This window comes from Saccoglossus kowalevskii, chromosome 14, assembly GCF_978046115.1.
Source record: "Saccoglossus kowalevskii chromosome 14, keSacKowa6.1, whole genome shotgun sequence".
NCBI lineage: Eukaryota > Metazoa > Hemichordata > Enteropneusta > Harrimaniidae > Saccoglossus > Saccoglossus kowalevskii.
The window spans coordinates 36753341-36778855 of NC_140654.1; the positions used below are offsets into that span (position 1 = coordinate 36753341).

Here is a 25515-nt window from a genome sequence, read left to right on the forward strand (position 1 = left end):
TCATCTAATCTCACACACACTTTTCCTCACCTACTCTCACACTCCCTCTTCCTCACCTACTCTCACACTTCCTCTTCCTCATCTATTCACACACTTCCTCTTCCTCATCTATTCACACTCCCTCTTCCTCACCTACTCTCACACTCCCTCTTCCTCACCTACTCTCACACTCCCTCTTCCGCACCTACTCTCACACTCCCTCTTCCTCACCTACTCTCGCACTCCCTCTTCCTCACCTACTCTCGCACTCCCTCTTCCTCACCTACTCTCGCACACACTTTTCCTCACCTACTCTCACACTCCCTCTTCCTCACCTACTCTCACACTCCCTCTTCCGCACCTACTCTCACACTCCCTCTTCCTCACCTACTCTCACACTCCCTCTTCCTCACCTACTTTCACACTCCCTCTTCCTCACCTACTCTCACACTCCCTCTTCCTCACCTACTCTCACACTCCCTCTTCCTCACCTACTCTCACACTCCCTCTTCCTCATCTAATCTCACACACTTTTCTTCACCTACTCTCACACTCCCTCTTCCTCACCTACTCTCACACTCCCTCTTCCTCACCTACTCTCACACTCCCTCTTCCTCACCTACTCTCACACTCCCTCTTCCTCATCTAATTTCGCACACACTTTTCCTCACCTACTCTCACACTCCCTCTTCCTCACCTACTCTCACACTCCCTCTTCCTCACCTACTCTCACACTCCCTCTTCCTCACCTACTCTCACACTCCCTCTTCCGCACCTACTCTCACACTCCCTCTTCCTCATCTAATTTCGCACACACTTTTCCTCACCTACTCTCACACTCCCTCTTCCTCACCTACTCTCACACTCCCTCTTCCTCACCTACTCTCACACTCCCTCTTCCTCACTTACTCTCACACTCCCTCTTCCTCACCTACTCTCACACTCCCTCTTCCGCACCTACTCTCACACTCCCTCTTCCGCACCTACTCTCACACTCCCTCTTCCGCACCTACTCTCACACTCCCTCTTCCTCACCTACTCTCGCACTCCCTCTTCCTCACCTACTCTCGCACTCCCTCTTCCTCACCTACTCTCGCACTCCCTCTTCCTCACCTACTCTCACACTCCCTCTTCCTCACCTACTCTCACACTCCCTCTTCCTCACCTACTCTCACACTCCCTCTTCCTCACCTACTCACACTCCCTCTTCCTCACCTACTCTCACGCTCCCTCTTCCTCACCTACTCTCACACTCCCTCTTCCTCACCTACTCTCGCACTCCCTCTTCCTCACCTACTCTCGCACACACTTTTCCTCACCTACTCTCGCACTCCCTCTTCCTCACCTACTCTCGCACACACTTTTCCTCACCTACTCTCACACTCCCTCTTCCTCACCTACTCTCACACCCCCTCTTCCTCACCTACTCTCACACCCCCTCTTCCTCACCTACTCTCACACTCCCTCTTCCTCACCTACTCTCACACTCCCTCCTCCTCATCTAATCTCACACACACTTTTCCTCACCTAATCTCACACACACTCTTGCCTCAGGGTGATATTTGTCGGTATTTTGGTTTATGTGTTTGTTTGGGAAAAATAACTCTCTAACAGCCTATTGTCTGTCATTGTCTGTCCATTCAGTGAATGCACTCTACGTTATTGTTATCACTGTTATTAAAATGCATGTTTTGAACTGTATTTGTTACCTTGTGTATGAAAAAAAAGGGATTGCCAAACTGAATAAGTCGTGGTCAGTTGGTAATGTTTATTCAGTCTGATAAATTTCAGGTGAAGACTCGTGTAAAATATATCATATTAAAAACAAACAACATTAAAAACACTTTCAACCCATAAACATGGTTTGTTTCTGAATACATTGAACACATGAATAATTGATTACATGAATATTTGGATGCATTGAACACAAGAATAATTGAATACATGAATATTTGGATACATTGAATACATGAATATTTGGATGCATTGAACACAAGAATAATTGAATACATGAATATTTGAATGCATTGAACACATGAATAATTGAATACGTGAATATTTGGATGCATTGAACACATGAATAATTGAATATATTGAGCATGTGAGTAATTGAATACATGAATATTTGGATGTATTGAACACATGAATAATTGAACACTTAAATATGGGAATACATGGATAATTGAATGTGTTGAGCACATGATTATTTGAATGAGTTGAGCACATGATTATTTGAATGTGTTGAGCACATTATTATTTGAATGTGTTGAGCACATGAATAATTGAATGTGTTGAGCACATGAATATTTTGATGTGTTGAGCACATGATTATTTGAATGTGTTGAGCACATGAATAATTGAATGTGTTGAGCACATGAATAATTGAATGTGTTGAGCACATGAATAATTGAATGTGTTGAGCACATGAATAATTGAATGTGTTGAGCGCATGAATAATTGAATGTGTTAAGCGCATGAATAATTGAATGTGTTGAGCACATGAATATTTGAATGTGTTGAGCACATGAATATTTGAATGTGTTGAGCACATGAATAATTGAATGTGTTGAGCACATGAATAATTGAATGTGTTGAGCGCATGAATAATTGAATGTGTTGAGCGCATGAATAATTGAATGTGTTAAGCGCATGAATAATTGAATGTGTTGAGCACATGAATATTTGAATGTGTTGAGCACATGAATATTTGAATGTGTTGAGCACATGAATATTTGAATGTGTTGAGCACATGAATAATTGAATGTGTTGAGCGCATGAATAATTGAATGTGTTGAGCGCATGAATAATTGAATGTGTTGAGCGCATGAATAATTGAATGTGTTGAACAGTGTTTTGATATTACAGGGCAACAATGATTTGTAACATCATCGCCCAGTTGTCTACCTACTTTTTTGAGCATCTGTTTACAAGTAGTAAACCTGTTTTGCCTGTTATGCCTTTGTATTTTTATTATAAACAAATGTTTGCCGCTTGCTGTTTTGTGCCTGCTTTACGCATTGAGCCAGGAACAGCCACTGGTGGTGCTGTATACAATCAAGACCTATTGAGGATTGCCTACGCCCATTCAGATTTGAGTGTAAACCTCAGAAACAGTTGTTAAATATGGTGACCAGTTTAAAACACGCGAGTATTTGGATGCATCGAACACGCGAGTATTTGAATGCATCGAACACGCGAGTATTTGAATAAATTGCACCTTGAACATTGCACATATGAATAATTGAACTCTGTATATTTTATTACTGAATTTCTTATGACTATAGCGTCATGTTTTTGGGATTAATTTTTTAGCATCCAGTTACTTGGCAACCAGATCTTGACAACAACAGACTCATTGGTCATATGATTCTGAAAAAAGTGACTCATGATGGGACACAACCACGGGACTCAAGTGCAATATTAGGACTGAAGGTTGTTGGTGGAAAGATGACAGAAATTGGTAAAAAGGGAGCATTTATCACAAAAGTCAAAAAAGGCAGTATAGCTGACACTGTGGGTCACCTGCGAGCAGGTAAGATAATAAAAACATTTTCCGCTTCCTGTGTCAAATTGTAACTTTAACATAATGCCTCATCAAATTAATTTGAATAAGGATGAATTCCGAAAACAGATCAGTGTGTTTGAATGTATTTCTTGGATATGCAAACTTTGTACGAAGACAATATCAAGATGCCAAACTGAAACTTGTGAGTGAATTACCCAAAAATGCACTTTACTTGGGATAAAAACTGTACTGTGTTGTCACAAGACATGTAACCATATTTTCTAAACTGACCACTAGAGGGTGTTCTTCAGTATTCTCTATATCTCCTGTGGTTTGTAGTAGTGAACATTTAATTGTCTTCATTCAAACCTATATTTCTCATTAAAGATTACATTTTACCTAATACATCTTGTATATTTTCTGTAAGCATTAAAATTGAAGTTTTTGAACATAACCTTGTTTTTGTTTTATTTTTATTTTTGGATTTTTTCACTTAAATAACATCAATATTCTATTTCAGAATTTGTAATGAATTACTGCTTTTGTCATTGAAAGTGTGATTTCTTTCATACCAGAATGAAGCACAACACATTATAATAGTGATATGTTTAAAAAGCATGTGTGGACATTTTTGACAAATCAGTTAACTTGTATTAATACCTATAATTTGCCGAATTAGTGAAGTCAGAAATATCTGAAAATGTAATTTACATAACCACTGTGTTTATGCCAGTCATTACATAGTGTGTTCAAATGTTAACAGAGACAGTAGAATCAGTGGATTGATGTTCTGTGAAATTTTAAATGTACGACTGATGGAGGTATTGTTGAATGATGTCATTAATTATGCAAATTGTACACAAATGCATAAATTAGGTAATGAAACAATAAAATGTTCTATTTTCATTATCAGATTGGATATCAACATTTGTATACAATAGAAAGGACTGAATGTAAATTTGGAAAAGTACATGCATTTTGAAATCTTAATTAGTCCCTGTTTGAACAAAGTCTGAAAACATGTACTTATCTGCGCATCAAAATAAAACATTTCTTCCATTTTGGAACTGGAATGAATATTATTCACAATACCTTGATGCACATTATTTTGTTTCTTATATTGGTTTAAACATATTCTCAACATTTTGGTCACACATGGACAGCTATTATTGATTCATACATGTACATTGAACATAATTTTTTCAAAATCAGGTTAAAAATAGCTGAATAAAATTGTGTTATCAAATACCTCTGACATGCCTTGATTGATTGCAGTCAAAGTTTACATCTACAATATACATCATGTCACACATAATGACATGCATTCATTTCAAGTTCTGATTCAAAATGACTCATTTCACTTGTTTACAACAGACAGTCTGTCATGTGATGACATGTCTTGTAAATGTATTAAGTGGTGACAATTTATCAATTAGTGTATGTTTTCAATGTAAATTGTTAATGAGCTTTTAGATGTGTTAGATATTTTTTTTTTACTGTTGCCTACTACCGAGGCTAATACTGTAATGTTGTGGGGGACGATACATTGTGATTATGGAAATATAACAAAGATTAGTATGCAAAATTATCTGTTACACAATCAGCACCAATCACCACAGTAGAACGACTTAATAATAAACTCTGGATTTATTTACTAACGAAAAGTCCACTGGCAATCCTAAAACTTACAACACGATATTAACGATATATAACACAAATTGTAAGAATGATACAGAATTGATCAGAACCTGTAACCAATTGGAAATTATTATTAAAAATTATTATGTGGTTCAGGATTATCAATCAAATAATAAAAAATATTAGAAATTAGAAAATGTTGCACTAATATTTTGGCTGAAAAAATAGTGTAGCCAAATGGTTTCATGTAATGTAAATGTTTATACAGTACTTGATATGTTACATTAGATACAATTATTGCAAGGCTATTACACTCACCTGTGCAGTTCAGTACAAAGATATTTGCATAATTGAGACATTGAGATGAAACGCATTAAAATAATTCTCTTGTGTGTGTGTTTGTTTGAGTTTGATAGACTTCAAAGAATTGACTGCATGGTCATTGCCTGTCATGATGGAATGTTGCATGATGTTGGTGGCAAGTCCGCGTAAACGACGAGTCATTACTCCATCCATGCCATCCCTATGGAGATGGTATTATGATAACGTGACCTGGAAAAATTGGCGTAATATATTTTACATTACAGGTGATGTTGTTGAAATATGTTTTGTATCTCTTTAAAGACGGGGAATGTTTATTATATGTAAATTACTATTTATTTACTTACAGGAGATGAAGTGTTGGAATGGAATGGTAGAGATCTTCAAGGTGCAACATTTGATGAAGTCTACAACATTGTATTAGATTCTAAAGCAGAACCGCTAGTAGAGCTAGTGGTGGCAAGAGTCATGGGGTGAGTTTACAATTATATTAGATTCTAAAGCAGAATTGTTCATACAGTGAAAAGTTGCTTGTTATTTTCAATATAGAATCAAATGGCAGTACATAAAACAATGAGATATTTGCATTGCAGAGACTATATGGAGTGATGCATGTTATGTTTATTTTTAGTCAATTTTCCACCAAATTTAAACATATTATATTCTCCTGTTTTTTAGTCGGTATTTGTTTCTGCTAAATGATATTATTCACAAGTTTTATAGGTATAACTGTTAATTTTATAATTAATTACTGGTGACTTTAAAAACTGAAATTGTTTTGACTTCTCACTCAATAGTATATGCACTATATACTTAGGCTCACTATCATGATTAGTTATACTACCAAATGGATTTCAACAACATTAATTTTCAAATCTTTTTTTTTTTTACCTCTGCATGTTGGTGATATAGTCAGTTACATGACTGTCATGTTATTGTTTTGTTTTTATTTTAGTGATATTGGTCCTGGTATTCCCACAAAACAGACTCGTGATATTATATCAAAGAGAGCAAGCCTCAGTAAGTCTTGTTAGTATCTTTGCTATTACTAATTCCTTACTGGTTATAAATTTCCTTATTTTTTTTCACTGCCATTTAGCATTACTCTACCCTCCGCATTTTTTCTTTTTTATCAGAAACAGCTAGTAATGTCAGATTGTGTTTATTTGAACTAACATAAATACAGGTGAAATAATGATGAATGTGGAAGAGACACTTCCATTCAAAACTATATTCATTAGAGAACCTTGTCTTATTATTCATTAATAAATATTTCATTTAATTAAAATTTTATTAATTTAAGTTGTAATGTGCAAAAATTTTTGATCTTGGACATACCATAGTTATTTTTATTGCTTGAGTACTGTAAAGCATGGCAATCATTTGCATTGTTGTAACATCCAATAGCCACATTATTAGTCCCCGTTTGGACGCAGTCCGAAAACGGGGACTTATGTTTTGACCTCCGTGCGTGCGTGCGAGTGTGCGTCCGGACCTGTATTTTAGAAATGCCTGGACCAATCACAATCAAACTTCACACATATATCATACATGATATCATACATATGCACGTCAATTTGTTTCATGATCTGATTCAAGATGGCTGAATGGCGGCCATTTTTGTGCTAAAAATCATCAAAACCGAGCATTTCCCGGTTGTTTACAGATGGATTTTGTTCAAACCTTGTATACATGTATACGTTGGACATTATAGGACCTTGATGCACATGATTTTGTTTTACGATCTGATTCAAGATGGCCGAATGGCGGCCATTGTTGTGCTAAAACATCATAAAAAGCAACCATTTCTCGGCTGTTTACAGATGGATTTTGCTCAAACTTGGTATATACATTAGACATTATGGGACCCTGATGCAAATAATTTTGTTTTTCAGATAACATTCAAAATGGCCGACTGGCGGCCTTTTTGTATTAATCAATGTGGTTCTCATGCCATATCTCCAATATATTGTTTTGACTGATTATGTTCAAATTTTAAATATTCATTATACATCATGTCATAGATATATTAGTTTGACGATCCTATTCAAAATGGCCGAATGGTTGTCATTTTTGTACTAAAAAATCATCAAATATCAAGCATTTCTGGCATTTATGGATGGATTTTGTTCATACTTATAACATACATTCGACATTACAGGTTCCTGATGCACGTCATTTTATTTTTCAGATTGGATTCAAAATGGCTGACTGGTGGCCATTTTGTTTTAATGAATGGGTTTCCAGACCCATGTGTCTGACTTGTTTTGTCTGATTATGTTCAAATTTTTAATATTCATTATACATCATGTCACAGATATACGGATATATTGGTTTGATGATCTTTTTCAAAGTGTGCTATTTTTGTGCTAAAAAAATCCTCAAATATCAAGCATTTCTTGCATTTATGGATGGATTTTGTTCAAACTTATAACACACGTTAGACATTACAGGTTCCTGATGCATGTCATTTTATTTTCAGATTGGATTCAAAATAGCTGACTGGCGGCCATTTTGTTTTAATGATTGGGCTTCTAGAGCCATATCTCTTAAATACTTTGACTGATTATATTCAAATTTTATATATTCGTTATACATCATGTTATATATATATATATATATACCTGTATTCAAAATGGCTGATTTTGAATGCTGTTCCAGAGCAATATCTCTCAATATGGATAAGTACTTGTTTGAGGATCAGATACAAATGTCAATCATTTTAATGTTAAAAAAATCATATTCTTGACATGGTTATATTCCAGCTATATTACTATAAACAAAACTATATATCTCAAATTTGATAACTAACGGGGACTGTGCCATGCATGGCTTGTTTCATCCTTAATTCAAAGTGATCTTGTGACAGCTAGTCTTTCTGAAGTTGAGGTGAACTGCACTTGTGTTGCTCAACCATTTTGCTGGCATTTCACATTGTTTCCATTTTTTCGAGACATGTTAAATTTGTACTAGTATTTCATACTTCCCAATTATATCCCATGTTTTGGTATGAAAATAGGACAAATTTCTGCATGGACATTAACACAGCCACATTGAAATGTAAATTCGATTGGTATAGCTTTGCTTGCTCTTAGAACATTACACAAAACACTTTACATACATAAGTGCCTCACTTCAAATTTGGTTTAAAAACATTTAGAAGTTGCTATACTAATATTTTACCTTCTGCCAGTTATATTATTAAATAAAACACATTTGTCAGATGGGAAGTGTACATGGTACTCCACCTTGTAAATGAAATAATATAATTGCAAACAACATGGAACTTTGTAGTAACATAAATATTTTGCTAATCTTACAACAATGATGCAATTTTGATGCAGTCATAAATAAACATAAAGCTGTGGATGCAAAGTGATGTAAGACAATATACAAAAGTTGTAATATGCAAGACACTGTAAACTCATTAATTATTCATTGCTTTTAAATTTTGCTATTTTTGTGAATAACTTCACTAAATTAAATCCACATGAACGTGTAAAATAACAAAAGAAATTATTGTTTCTCTGAAAACTTCATGAACTTAAAGCCCCGTAAAATTGTTCAAATCATGATAATAGTAAAATGCCAGTGAAAATAAATGATTTTATATATATGATTGAAAACAACATCATTGAAATGTAAATGGCACAATGAAAAGCAACTTCTTCCTTGTAATGAAGTGAAAGGAAAGTTTTAGTGGAAAAATGTCTGTTGTTGTTGTCATCGGCATATTTTTCTGGAGGCGTCTAATCTTAATATTACTGCAATATTGTATTATCCTTTCTGCTGCTATACAGAGACTTAACCTAGAATATTGCTGAAATTAGTATATTGAAAGATGTTCTTCCTATTTATCTGTCAAACATTGCGTACCATGCCCAAATAGTATATACCGGCATCATCTTTTTAGCTTCGCTGTCGACTTTGTCGAGCGGAGCTTATCATATGAGTGATTGTCCGGTGTCCGTCGTCTGTGTCAATGTTTTACTTTTTTGACTTCTTCTTGAAAACTACAAGCCTGAATGCTTTGATACTTGGTGTATATGTACCTTGGGTAAACCTCTCTCAGATTTGTTCATTTCATGATCATATCTTCAATTCTCTAATTTTGGTGAATTTTTTTGTAATTTTTGGTAAAAAGTGATATTTTCGACTTCTTGTTAAAAACCGCAAGTCCAATTGCTTTGATATTACATATATAGGTACTACATGTGTATCTCTCTCAGATTTTTTCATTTTGTAATGATATCTTCAATTCTCTAATTTTGGTGAATATTTTTGTCATTTTTGGTAAAAAGTGATATTTTCGACTTCTTGTTAAAAACTGCAAGTCCAATTGCTTTGATATTACATATATAGGTACTACATGCGTATCTCTCTCAGATTTGTCCATTTTGTAATGATATCTTCAATTCTTTAACTTTGGTGAATATTTTTGTCATTTTTGGTAAAAAGTGATATTTTCGACTTCTTGTTAAAAACCGTAAGTCCAATTGCTTTGATATTACATATATAGGTACTACATGTGAATCTCTCTCAGATTTGTTCATTTTGTAATGATATCTTTAATTTTCTAATTTTGGTGAATATTTTTGTCATTTTTGTTAAAAAGTGATATTTTTGACTTTTTGTTAAAAACCACAAGTCCAATTGCTTTGATATTACATATATAGGTACTACATGTGAATCTCTCTCAGATTTGTTCATTTTGTAATGATATCTTCAATTTTCTAATTTTGGTGAATATTTTTGTCATTTTTGATAAAAAGTGATATTTTCAATTTCTTGTTAAAAACCGTAAGTCCAATTGCTTTGATATTACATATATAGGTACTACATGTGAATCTCTCTCAGATTTGTTCATTTTGTAATGATATCTTTAATTTTCTAATTTTGGTGAATAATTTTGTCATTTTTGGTAAAAAGTGATATTTTCGACTTCTTGTTAAAAACCACAAGTCCAATTGCTTTGATATTACATATATAGGTACTACATGTGAATCTCTCTCAAATTTGTTCATTTTATGATGATATCTTTAGTTCTCTAATTTTGATGAATATGTTTGTCATTTTTGGTAAAAAGTGATATTTTCTTCTTGTTAAAAACCACAATCATTTATGGTTAAAAATTATATTTTTGAATTCTTGTTGAAAACAGCAAGTCCCATTGCATTGATACTATGCATATTGTTCATTTTCTAATGATATCTTCTGTTCTTTAATTGAAATGTGCATTGCTAACAGCGGAGCTATCTCAGCCGACAAACTGCTTGTTTGAGAGATTTGATGGGTAACTTGGTTCTGAAACTTGTTTTAATCTATCTCTAAAAATGCCCTTTTTTATAAGGATAATGTACATTTCTTGTCTAAACTAGCTCCTCTCCCAGCTACTGGGGACCCTCTTGGAATGATGTCTATTCTTGGTAGTTTTTTGTCTTCTGGCAAGTATACTATCTCCTTAATAATAATAAATGCATTTCTTGATGATATCAAAGTCTTTCTCTTCACTGCCATGCTATATAATCAGGGCGATATAATAAAACGCACCCCATATAGACTATGTGACTGTCCATATGTCTACTGCACACACTGACTGTCCATATTTCTACTGCACACACTGCCTGGCCATATTTCTACTGCACACACTGACTGGCCATATTTCTACTGCACACACTGCCTGGCCATATTTCTACTGCACACACTGCCTGGCCATATTTCTACTGCACACACTGCCTGGCCATATTTCTACTGCACACACTGCCTGGCCATATTTCTACTGCACACACTGCCTGGCCATATTTCTACTGCACACACTGCCTGGCCATATTTCTACTGCACACACTGACTGGCCATATTTCTACTGAACACACTGACTGGCCATATTTCTACTGAACACACTGACTGGCCATATTTCTACTGAACACACTGCCTGGCTATATTTCTACTGCACACACTGCCTGGCCATATTTCTACTGCACACACTGCCTGGCCATATTTCTACTGCACACACTGCCTGGCCATATTTCTACTGCACACACTGACTGGCCATATTTCTACTGCACACACTGACTTACTATATTTCTACTGCACACACTGACTGGCCATATTTCTACTGCACACACTGCCTGGCCATATTTCTACTGCACACACTGCCTGGCCATATTTCTACTGCACACACTGACTGGCCATATTTCTACTGCACACACTGACTGACTATATTTCTAATATACACACTGACTGCCATATTTCTAATATACACACTGACTGTCCATATTTCTACTGCACACACTGCCTGGCCATATTTCTACTGCACACACTGCCTGGCCATATTTCTACTGCACACACTGCCTGGCCATATTTCTACTGCACACACTGCCTGGCCATATTTCTACTGCACACACTGCCTGGCCATATTTCTACTGCACACACTGACTGGCCATATTTCTACTGAACACACTGACTGGCCATATTTCTACTGAACACACTGACTGGCTATATTTCTACTGCACACACTGCCTGGCCATATTTCTACTGCACACACTGCCTGGCCATATTTCTACTGCACACACTGCCTGGCCATATTTCTACTGCACACACTGCCTGGCCATATTTCTACTGCACACACTGCCTGGCCATATTTCTACTGCACACACTGACTGGCCATATTTCTACTGCACACACTGACTTACTATATTTCTACTGCACACACTGACTGGCCATATTTCTACTGCACACACTGCCTGGCCATATTTCTACTGCACACACTGCCTGGCCATATTTCTACTGCACACACTGACTGGCCATATTTCTACTGCACACACTGACTGACTATATTTCTAATATACACACTGACTGCCATATTTCTAATATACACACTGACTGTCCATATTTCTACTGCACACACTGCCTGGCCATATTTCTACTGCACACACTGACTGGCCATATTTCTACTGCACACACTGACTGGCCATATTTCTACTGCACACACTGACTGGCCATATTTCTACTGCACACACTGCCTGGCCATATTTCTACTGCACACACTGCCTGGCCATATTTCTACTGCACACACTGCCTGGCCATATTTCTACTGCACACACTGACTGTCCATATTTCTACTGCACACACTGCCTGGCCATATTTCTACTGCACACACTGACTGGCCATATTTCTACTGCACACACTGCCTGGCCATATTTCTACTGCACACACTGCCTGGCCATATTTCTACTGCACACACTGCCTGGCCATATTTCTACTGCACACACTGCCTGGCCATATTTCTACTGCACACACTGCCTGGCCATATTTCTACTGCACACACTGCCTGGCCATATTTCTACTGCACACACTGACTGGCCATATTTCTACTGAACACACTGACTGGCCATATTTCTACTGAACACACTGACTGGCCATATTTCTACTGAACACACTGCCTGGCTATATTTCTACTGCACACACTGCCTGGCCATATTTCTACTGCACACACTGCCTGGCCATATTTCTACTGCACACACTGCCTGGCCATATTTCTACTGCACACACTGACTGGCCATATTTCTACTGCACACACTGACTTACTATATTTCTACTGCACACACTGACTGGCCATATTTCTACTGCACACACTGCCTGGCCATATTTCTACTGCACACACTGCCTGGCCATATTTCTACTGCACACACTGACTGGCCATATTTCTACTGCACACACTGACTGACTATATTTCTAATATACACACTGACTGCCATATTTCTAATATACACACTGACTGTCCATATTTCTACTGCACACACTGCCTGGCCATATTTCTACTGCACACACTGCCTGGCCATATTTCTACTGCACACACTGCCTGGCCATATTTCTACTGCACACACTGCCTGGCCATATTTCTACTGCACACACTGCCTGGCCATATTTCTACTGCACACACTGACTGGCCATATTTCTACTGAACACACTGACTGGCCATATTTCTACTGAACACACTGACTGGCTATATTTCTACTGCACACACTGCCTGGCCATATTTCTACTGCACACACTGCCTGGCCATATTTCTACTGCACACACTGCCTGGCCATATTTCTACTGCACACACTGCCTGGCCATATTTCTACTGCACACACTGCCTGGCCATATTTCTACTGCACACACTGACTGGCCATATTTCTACTGCACACACTGACTTACTATATTTCTACTGCACACACTGACTGGCCATATTTCTACTGCACACACTGCCTGGCCATATTTCTACTGCACACACTGCCTGGCCATATTTCTACTGCACACACTGACTGGCCATATTTCTACTGCACACACTGACTGACTATATTTCTAATATACACACTGACTGCCATATTTCTAATATACACACTGACTGTCCATATTTCTACTGCACACACTGCCTGGCCATATTTCTACTGCACACACTGACTGGCCATATTTCTACTGCACACACTGACTGGCCATATTTCTACTGCACACACTGACTGGCCATATTTCTACTGCACACACTGCCTGGCCATATTTCTACTGCACACAATGCCTGGCCATATTTCTACTGCACACACTGCCTGGCCATATTTCTACTGCACACACTGCCTGGCCATATTTCTACTGCACACACTGCCTGGCCATATTTCTACTGCACACACTGACTGGCCATATTTCTACTGCACACACTGACTGACTATATTTCTAATATATACACTGACTGCCATATTTCTAATATACACACTGACTGCCATATTTCTACTGCACACACTGACTGTCCATATTTCTACTGCACACACTGCCTGGCCATATTTCTACTGCACACACTGACTGGCCATATTTCTACTGCACACACTGACTGGCCATATTTCTACTGCACACACTGACTGGCCATATTTCTACTGCACACACTGCCTGGCCATATTTCTACTGCACACACTGCCTGGCCATATTTCTACTGCACACACTGCCTGGCCATATTTCTACTGCACACACTGCCTGGCCATATTTCTACTGCACACACTGCCTGGCCATATTTCTACTGCACACACTGCCTGGCCATATTTCTACTGCACACACTGCCTGGCCATATTTCTACTGCACACACTGCCTGGCCATATTTCTACTGCACACACTGCCTGGCCATATTTCTACTGCACACACTGCCTGGCCATATTTCTACTGCACACACTGCCTGGCCATATTTCTACTGCACACACTGACTGGCCATATTTCTACTGCACACACTGACTGGCCATATTTCTACTGCACACACTGACTGGCCATATTTCTTCTGCACACACTGACTTACTATATTTCTACTGCACACACTGACTGGCCATATTTCTACTGCACACACTGCCTGGCCATATTTCTACTGCACACACTGCCTGGCCATATTTCTACTGCACACACTGCCTGGCCATATTTCTACTGCACACACTGACTGGCCATATTTCTACTGCACACACTGACTGACTATATTTCTAATATACACACTGACTGCCATATTTCTACTGCACACACTGACTGACTATATTTCTAATATACACACTGACTGCCATATTTCTACTGCACACACTGACTGCCATATTTCTACTGCATACACTGACTGGCCATATTTCTACTGCACACACTGACTGACTATATTTCTAATATACACACTGACTGCCATATTTCTACTGCATACACTGACTGGCCATATTTCTACTGAACACACTGACTGACCATATTTCTACTGCACACACTGACTGGCCATATTTCTACTGCACACACTGACTGGCCATATTTCTACTGCACACACTGACTGCCATATGTCTACTGCACACACTGACTGCCATATTTCTACTACACACACTGACTGGCCATATTTCTACTGCACACACTGCCTGGCCATATTTCTACTGCACACACTGACTGACTATATTTCTAATATACACACTGACTGCCATATTTCTACTGCATACACTGACTGGCCATATTTCTACTGCACACACTGACTGACCATATTTCTACTGCACACACTGACTGGCCATATTTCTACTGCACACACTGACTGGCCATATTTCTACTGCACACACTGACTGCCATATGTCTACTGCACACACTGACTGCCATATTTCTACTGCACACACTGACTGGCCATATTTCTACTGCACACACTGCCTGGCCATATTTCTACTGCACACACTGACTGGCCATATTTCTACTGCACACACTGACTTACTATATTTCTACTGCACACACTGACTGACTATATTTCTAATGCACACACTGACTTGCTATATTTCTACTGCACACACTGACTGACCATATTTCCACTGCACACACTGACTGGCCATATTTCTACTGCACACACTGACTGGCCATATTTCCACTGCACACACTGACTGGCCATATTTCTACTGAACACACTGACTTACTATATTTCTACTGCACACACTGACTGACTATATTTCTAATGCACACACTGACTTGCTATATTTCTACTGCACACACTGACTGACCATATTTCCACTGCACCCACTGACTGGCCATATTTCTACTGCACACACTGACTGACTATATTTCTAATGCACACACTGACTGGCCATATTTCTACTGAACACACTGACTGACCATATTTCTACTGAACACACTGACTGACCATATTTCTACTGCACACACTGACTGACCATATTTCTACTGCACACACTGGTTGACCATATTTCTACTGCACACACTGACTGGCCATATTCTGCACACACTGACTGACCATATTTCTACTGCACACCCTGACTGACCATATTTCTACTGCACACACTGACTGACCATATTTCTACTGCACACACTGACTGGCCATATTTCTACTGCACACACTGACTGGCCATATTTCTACTGCACACACTGACTGGCCATATTTTTACTGCACACACTGACTGGCCATATTTCCACTGCACACACTGACTTACTATATTTCTACTGTACACACTGACTTACTATATTTCTACTGCACACACTGACTTACTATATTTTTACTGCACACACTGACTTACTATATTTCTACTCCGCACACTGACTGACCATATTTCTACTGCACACACTGACTGGCCATATTTCCACTGCACACACTGACTTACTATATTTCTACTGCACACACTGACTTACTATATTTCTACTGCACACACTGACTGACCATATTTCTACTGCACACACTGACTTACTATATTTCTACTGCACACACTGACTGACCATATTTCTACTGCACACACTGACTTACTATATTTCTACTGCACACACTGACTGGCCATATTTCTACTGCACACACTGACTGGCCATATTTCTACTGCACACACTGAATGGCCATGTACTGCAGGTTTTTTATTATATATGTACCACAATATTTTTGTGAGCTCTCTTACTATGAATAACTTGCCATTTCATGATATATGTTTGGAATAAATTGGCAATTTCTTATGAAAGTATTTGATAATGTATTATACATGAAATGAGAAGTGGATATGCCTAGTAAGAGACTAATCATTGCCATTAAACGGCACAACCATTGTTTTTGCTGCAATTCAATAAATGCCATTATATAAATTTTGATAGCATGTATTTACATCACCATTGTTATTTAAAACAAACTGCCTGCCATGCACTGTTATTGTATTCATTGCATTAAGGACAATAACTTGCATCATTTCACTGCCGGATTCTGTCATAACATCCTGGATAAATATTTTAAAATTTGGGGAAACTTTTATGAAAAATGTCATTTGGATCATTTTCTGAGTATATTATTCCCTGTAAAGTTTTTTCCATCAACTTTTTTGCCACATAGCATCAAATCATTGTACTTTATCAAGCCAACTGTTTTAATTATTTTACTTCAATTAGTTAATTTCAGATCAAATTGCCGTAATTCTTTTTTGACTACATGTGTTGATAAAAATGTTTGAAAAAATATACAAAACATTATGCGAAAATTATTATCAAATTTTTCACACTTGGACCTGTGCAGCATACTGTGATTGGATGAGACTGTGTTTTAATGGAACTAAAAGTATGCAATGTATATATTCATATATCATAATTTTTGTTCAATTTTGCTTCGACTTTGAGACGTTGATCAACTAATTATTCTATAAATTCTGAAGAAAGAAACATAATATGGTGTATAGTAGCAAACATTGCTATTTGGTTTCTTTAATTTCAGTGACAAAAAATATGTTCTGAGCTTTTAATTGCATTGGCCAATTAGATTCAAAGACAGCTTGTCATTCATGATAATTCCAGTATACTCTCATCTATGTAGCCATTAAGGCTGATTTATCATGGAATCCGGTATATACACATAACAAAATTAAAAGTAGAAATGCTAAATAATTTCATTTAAACTTTCACACTTGAAATATTTAGTTCATGCAAGCCACTTTGTTCTTCACATACATTTTGTACCTTTAGTGTATCCAAGTCAGATATTTTGCTAACATAGTTACATGTTTTGTTTTTTCAAGTGTTTTGCAAATATTTTACCTCAGGTAAGGCGGCAGCACGAGTGGCCTGATGTTTTATTATCAAGATGAAATTGCATAAATTTATCACATTTGGTGTGTACTTAATTCACAACTAGTCATCCCACTGAATGTTAGTTTGCAAAATAATAAATAAAACTATGTCAAAATTTGATTGAGAACCTGAAATTCAATAATTCAATGTTAATGAAAAGCAAACTCCACAGATCATTCAAGAAGGGTCCCTGTATTCTGGTGTGGAAGTGAGGCATGGTAATATGTTAACACACAATAAAGTTGTATCTATTTTATGATACATCATTCTACCTTGTACATATTTTACATTCAATGTTTCAGTTGACTTGTTATTTGGTATTTTCTCTAATAGCATCTAGTGGATATGACTCTGGCAAGATGAAAGAAGATGAGGAACCATCCAAACCACGGCGGCCTTCAGTTACAATTACATCACCAGGTAGTCCTACACCTCCAAATAATAGAACCAATGCGCACGCACAGATACAGGTAAATAGTTTCCAGGATTATAACAGGTTTGGTGTCAATCAAAATTATTTTCCTATCTAATTATTGTTCTGTTATATATGTACTTTTGTTTCCACCAGAAGCCATCATCTGGTACTGGTCTCAACTGAGACTGGTGTCATCTGGAACTTGTGTCATCTGGTACTGGTCGCGACTGGGACTGGTCTCAACTGGGACTGGTCTTGGTTTCAACTGAGACTGGTCTCAACTGGGACTGTGTGGTCTCACCTGGGACTGGTCTCAACTGGGACTGGGACTGGTCTCGGTTTCAACTGAGACTGTTCTCAACTGGGACTGTGTGGTCTCAACTAGGATTGTGGGGTCTGTGGAGTCTCAACTGGGACTGGTTTCAACTGGGACTGGGACTGGGACTGGCCTCAACTGGGACTGGGACTGGTCTCAACTGGGACTGGGACTGGTCTCAACTGGGACTGGTCTCAACCGGGACTGGGACTGGTCTCAACCGGGACTGGGACTGGTCTCAACCGGGACTGGGACTGTTCTCAACTGGGACTGGGACTGTTCTCAACCGGGACTGGGACTGTTCTCAACCGGGACTGGGGCTGGTCTCAACCGGGACTGGGACTGGTCTCAACCGGGACTGGTCTGAACCGGGACTGGGACTGGTCTGAACCGGGACTGGGACTGGTCTCAACCGGGACTGGGACTGGTCTCAACCGGGACTGGGACTGGTCTCAACCGGGACTGGGACTGGTCTCGATCTCAACCGGGACTGGGACTGGTCTCGATCTCAACCGGGACTGGGACTGGTCTCGGTCTCAACCGGGACTGGGTCTGGTCTCGGTCTCAGCCGGGACTGGAACTGGTCTCGGTCTCAGCCGGGACTGGAACTGGTCTCGGTCTCAACCGGGACTGGGACTGTGTGGTCTCAACTGGGACTGTTTTCAACTTGGACTGGGACTGTGTGGTCTCAACTAGACTCATAGTTGCTGTCGACATAGGAAGTAAAGTAAGCAAATAACACCGAATAAACGGCAAGGTAAAGACTATGTCTAATTATAGTAAATACGTACTGCGTGCGTGACTCGAACCGGCGCTCACGTACGGCACCTAATCGCCTAGCTTCACGCCACTACACGTCTTCCCCTCGGCCACCGGGCATCCCCATTAAAGGTACGTATTTACTATAATTAGACATAGTCTTTACCTTGCCGTTTATTCGGTGTTATTTGCTTACTTTACTTCCTATGTCGACAGCAACTATGAGTTTAGAATTATTTCTCAGTACTTATTCACTGTTACAATGCTGTACCATTACTTTCACCATCCTACTACAGCCAGATCTGAAGGCCTTTGCCGCATTCTGGCCATGCTGTGTGGCGCGTATCGCGTGGACGGGTTTCATGTTCTCTGCACGTAATAATCTCGGTTATTAGGCATCCTTTAATGGGGATGCCCGGTGGCCGAGGGGAAGACGTGTAGTGGCGTGAAGCTAGGCGATTTGGTGCCGTACGCGAGCGCCGGTTCGAGTCACGCACGCAGTACGTATTTACTATAATTAGACATAGTCTTTACCTTGCCGTTTAATCGGTGTTATTTGCTTACTTTGTCTCAACTAGGACTGTTTTCAACTGGGACTGGGACTGTGTGGTCTCAACTGGGACTGTTTTCAACTGGGACTGTGTGGTCTCAACTGGGACTATTTTCAACCGAGACTGGGACTGGCATATCTTTTGTTTAAGTGACTGCAAAGAATTCAAATGTGACATTGTATAGAAAAACTGCCGTTACTGGCTATTGGTTATGTAAATGACAATTATTGTATATATAGGAATTGTTCCTTTTTTGGTCAGCATTTTTGCTGCCCAGAAACAGTTATTGTAACCGGACAATTCATACTGTGGAACATGAATCCAACATTTAATTACGTGACAGGCTTTTTTTACCTTGCCCGTACCTGTATCTGGTTCTGTATCTTAGAAATGCCTGGATCAATCACAATCAAACTTCACACATACATCATACATGATATTATACATATGCACGTCAATTTGTTTCACGATCTGATTGAAGATGGCCGAATGGTGGCCATTTTGTGCTAAAAATCATCAAAATCAACCATTTCCTGGCTGTTTACAGATGGATTTTGTACATACAGGGACTTATAATTTGGTCCCTGTGCGTCTGTCCGTCCGTGCGTCTGTCCGGAGTCATATCTTAGAATCCCTTGGACTGATTCTGTTCATTCTTTGCATGTGCCTAGTACTTAATGTGGGACATATGCACATGCAGTCGTTTAGCAATTTGATTCAAAATGGCCAACTGGCAGCCATCTTGTTTTTTGAAAATGTTGTATTTTGACATGCTTTGTCAGTTTTCATTCAAACTTGGTTACATAGATTAGACATTTTAGAATACATGTCCATGGGTACATAGATTATACATGTCCATGGGTACATAGATTATACATGTTAGGATACATGTCCATGACGATATATTTTGCAATAGGATCAAAGATGGTCGACTGGCAGGCATCTTGTTTTTGTTTTTTTAAGGGTTATCTTGGACGTGCTCTGTCAGTTTTCATTAAAATTTGGCACATACATGTACATGTACTTTATACATGTTAGGATGCATGTCTATGACAATTTGTTTCAAAATCTGGTCAAGGATGGCCGATTGACAGCCATCTGACTTTTTGGCCTTCCTACTATATTTCCACAATTTATGTACCATTTTCATTCGTATTTGGCACATACATCTTACATATCAGTGTGTTTCATAATCAGATCAAAGATGGCCGAATAACAGCTGTTTTTATTTTTGGCCATATTACTACTACACAGAACACGTGTTTTGATGTGAATAAACAATCTGTTGTATACGCCACCTGGAACTCAAGTTTGAAGGACACGCTCGCGGCAACCCCTCTGCTTTAATATGACGAGCACAAAGAGAACTTTCAAAAATTTTACGGGGCTGTGCCATTTTCAATGACTTGTGTTTTACGATCTGATTCAAGATGGCCGAATGGCGGCCATTTTTGTGCTAAAAAATCATAAAAATCAAGCATTTCTCGGCTGTTTACAGATGGATTTTGTACAAACTTGATATATACATTAGATATTATGGGACCTTAATGCAAATAATTTTGTTTTCCAGATAACATGACTGGTGGCCATTTTGTTTTAATGAATGGGCTTCTTGACCTGTATCTCCGATTTGTTTTGACTGATTATGTTCAAATTTTAAATATTCATTATACATCATGTCATAGATAGACACATATATTGGTTTTACGATCTGATTCAAGATGGCCGAATGGCGGCCATTTTTGTGCTAAAAAATCATAAAAATCAAGCATTTCCCGGCTGTTTACAGATGGATTTTTTTCAAACTTGATATATACATTAGATATTATGGGACCTTGATGCAAATAATTTTGTTTTCCAGATAACTAACTGGCGGCCATTTTGTTTTAATGAATGGGCTTCTAGACCCGTATCTCCGATTTGTTTTGACTGATTATGTTCAAATTTTAAATATTCATTATACATCATGTCATAGATAGACACATATATTGGTTTGATGATCCTATTCAAAATGGCCGAATGGTGGTCATTTTTGTGCTAAAAAAATTATCAAATATCAAGCATTTATGGATGGATTTTGTTCAAACTTGGTACATACATTAGACATTACGGGTTCCTGATGCACGTCATTTTATTTTTCAGATTGGATTCAAAATGGCTGTCTGGTGGCCATTTTGTTTTAATGAATGGGCTTCTAGACCCGTATTTCCAACTTGTTTTGACTGATTATGTTCAAATTTTAAATATTCATTATACATAATGTCATAGATAGACAGATATATTGTTTTGACGATCCTTTTCAAAGTGGCCAAATGGTGGCTATTTCTGTGTTTAAAAAAATCCTCAAATATCAAGCATTTCTTGCATTTATGGATGGATTTTGTTCATACTTATAACATACATTAGACATTACAGGTTCCTGATGCACGTCATTTTATTTTTCAGATTGGATTCAAAATGGCTGACTGGTGGCCATTTTGTTTTAATGATTGGGCTTCTAGAGCCATATCTCTTAAATGCTTCGACTGATTATATTCAAATTTTATATGTTTGTTATACATCATGTTATATATATGTACATGTATTCAAAATGGCTGATTTTGAATGCTGTTCTAGAGCAATATCTCTCAATATGGACAAGTACTTGTTTGATGATCAGACACAAATGTCAATCATTTTAATGTTAAAAAAAATCATATTCCTGACATGGTTATATTCCAGCTATATTACTATAAACAAAACTATATATCTTAAATTTGATACCTAACTGGGACTGTGCCATACATGGCTTGTTTTAATTAAAATACTTATTTTGTTCTCAGATATATAAACTATGATGATATTCACATTATGGGCATTGCTGTAGCAAGCGTTTTGCAGGCACCTAAACATTTTGCATTTATTTTCAGATTAAAATGTGGTATGACAATAGTTCACAGCAATTTGTGGTGACAATACTAAGTGCTAACAATCTTCCATTAAAAGAAACTGGGGAAAGAAGAAACCCATATGTAAAACTCTATGTTCTGCCAGATAGAAGGTAAGTTCTTAAGTTTTATCAAAGCCACACAAAAGTTTCTTGGTCATTGGCAGTGTTTTGTGTCCATATCTCAAATCAAAACTTTTATAGTAGACAGAATCTGGTTTCTGGGAAAACCATATTTTTTTCCTCACTTACTATCATTTCAGTCATTCTTTGAACGATTATGTTTAACTAAATATTGCTACACTACAGCAAGTTATTATCAACATTGTTGGTAAATGTACAGCAATTGCTTCCAATGTTGTTGAAGTTGTTTTGCTACAATAAAGTTTGTTTTGATATATTCGCGATGCACCCAGACTTCAAGTCGTCGCTCCACTGTCCAATCACGCACTCGTTGACTGTGACTGTCACATTCACAGTCAGCTGGTGCATACATGCTAAAAAAATAAATACGATATTTACTATATGGGGGCCGCCATCTTGAATGCAGCATTAAACTAAATAAGAGACAAGTTGTGAAACGGGTTTTTCAAATTCCTACAAATCAGGGCAAAAATACCAATTAGGTGTTCGTATGCAAGGAATTTTTCCACACAAAAACTGTTGCCTTAATATAACCCCAACAGATCAATTTATTTTAAAGATTGGTATTTTTGTCCTGATTTGTAGGAATTTGAAAAACCCGTTTCACAACTTGTCTCTTATTTAGTTTAATGCTGCATTCAAGATGGCGGCCCCCATATAGTAAATATCGTATTTATTTTATTATCACGTGTGCGCGAGCTGACTTTGGTCACATTTACAGTCATCATGTCGCGGAGTAAACTTTCTTTGCTTGCGAAACAGTCCGGATATTTTTGGTGACAGGAATAACACGTTTTATTAGTTCATATTAATATACACTTTTCAACATGTCATCATTATTCGTTTTACCGGTTCATCTTTATTTGATGTCATATTTTGCTATGTATCAGAGGTAATTTAGTGTAATTCACGTTACAAAATAAATGTTTTTTTTATACTTGCAACACAAATCTTAGTCTACATCACTGTATTTCCGAAAAGGAAATATTACAGAAATCCTAATTCACCAAAGACTTCCCCAACTTAAAATGTCCTGTGCTGATGATAAATATTTGTAATATGAACTGGCTAAAATACATCTACTCGGGAATGTCACACGTTGCAGTTATTTACAATTTTTCTGGAAAGCACAAAACTATAATGTTGCATGAAATGGATGATTTATTTGCTATTCAGTACAATATTATAATTGATACTACAACTACATTCACACATTTCCAGTTTATAGACATATTTAGACACATACACTATGGTATTCTCTTTCAAAGGATGTGGTGGCCATTTGGTTTATGGCTTAGAGACAAGGCAAAAGTAAAAAATTATATCCACAAATTAGATATAGCCACAGTCGAAAGCAAACCGCCGACATACGCCCGCTCCAATCCGAGTGAGAGCACCTGCAATGGCTAGTTCAGTGAAATTGTTTGTGTACTCCTCGTTATCTTTCAGATATATTTTTAAATAACAAAAACAAAGTTTACATACCGGGGTATATTGAATTGAAAACTATAGGGTGGTTGACAAAAGTTGAACCCCCTGTCTATGTAACAACTCTCGGAGAACTGGCTCAACTTGACGCCCATGATGAAATCCTCAGTTGTCCAAAATGACGCAATACCCTTGAGATAAAACCGGATTTCCAAAAGCGTCCACGGTCCTCATGGCTTCTTCAAATAAATCAACCATTTCCAAGCCGTTTGATGGACCATCAATAATGTTGACGTTGTCGATCCCAAATGAGCTAACTAGTAAATTTACAGTGTAATTTGCTTTGGTAGCGTGTCTGTGGATTTCTACAACAGCTTTTCTCTTTTCAGCGTGACCGTACTCGTGATTTCCAGTAGTTTTAATAACTGATGATTCATCAAACCAATGTAGTTGTTCGACATCATAGTTGGTAACAATATCCAAGAAATCCAGAGTCCACTCTTCGTTGCGTTCTGTCCTAGACTCGGCGGCAACACTGGTCAACTTCTTTCGGCTCATCCCCAAATATTTAGTAATAGCACAATGAATAGTTGACAAGCACCGGACAGTATCGATGGCACACACATTTCCGGCAATTAAATTTATTCTAATCTCCCTCAAATAAATACTTGGCTTGGTCTTCTTGTATGATTCGATGTGCTGTAACGTATTATCATTAAGTTTCGGGCAATGCTGTGGACCGCCAGTATCATGTTCAATATCACCAGTTGAGGTGAATTTTTTGCATATATTATACGCAGTAGATTTGGTCACACCAACCCTTTTCGCTATGTCAGCAAAAGATATTCCTTCTAAATACAGCTCAACTATCTTTTCACGAATCGCAGGTGGAGTCGGGAATCCCTGTTAACTCCGCAACATGATGACTGTGAATGTGACAGTCACAGTCAACGAGTGCGTGATTGGACAGTGGAG

The 25515-nt window shown here is 37.9% G+C and overlaps 1 protein-coding gene across 3 annotated transcripts in view; it reads left to right on the forward strand.

Annotated features, from left to right (window-relative positions):
- The window catches only part of LOC100366304 (regulating synaptic membrane exocytosis protein 2-like), a 238080-nt gene that overhangs the window by 117541 nt on the left and 95024 nt on the right, over positions 1-25515 (forward strand). For 2 of the 3 annotated variants that reach the window (XM_085508189.1, XM_085508187.1), the window contains exons 5-9: positions 3292-3511; positions 5793-5916; positions 6399-6472; positions 18335-18471; positions 22952-23082. In XM_085508189.1, coding sequence (XP_085364315.1) covers positions 3292-3511; positions 5793-5916; positions 6399-6472; positions 18335-18471; positions 22952-23082 — 686 coding nt within the window. The remainder of the gene's footprint in view (positions 1-3291; positions 3512-5792; positions 5917-6398; positions 6473-18334; positions 18472-22951; positions 23083-25515) is intronic. The other variant, XM_085508188.1, reaches the window with a different exon arrangement.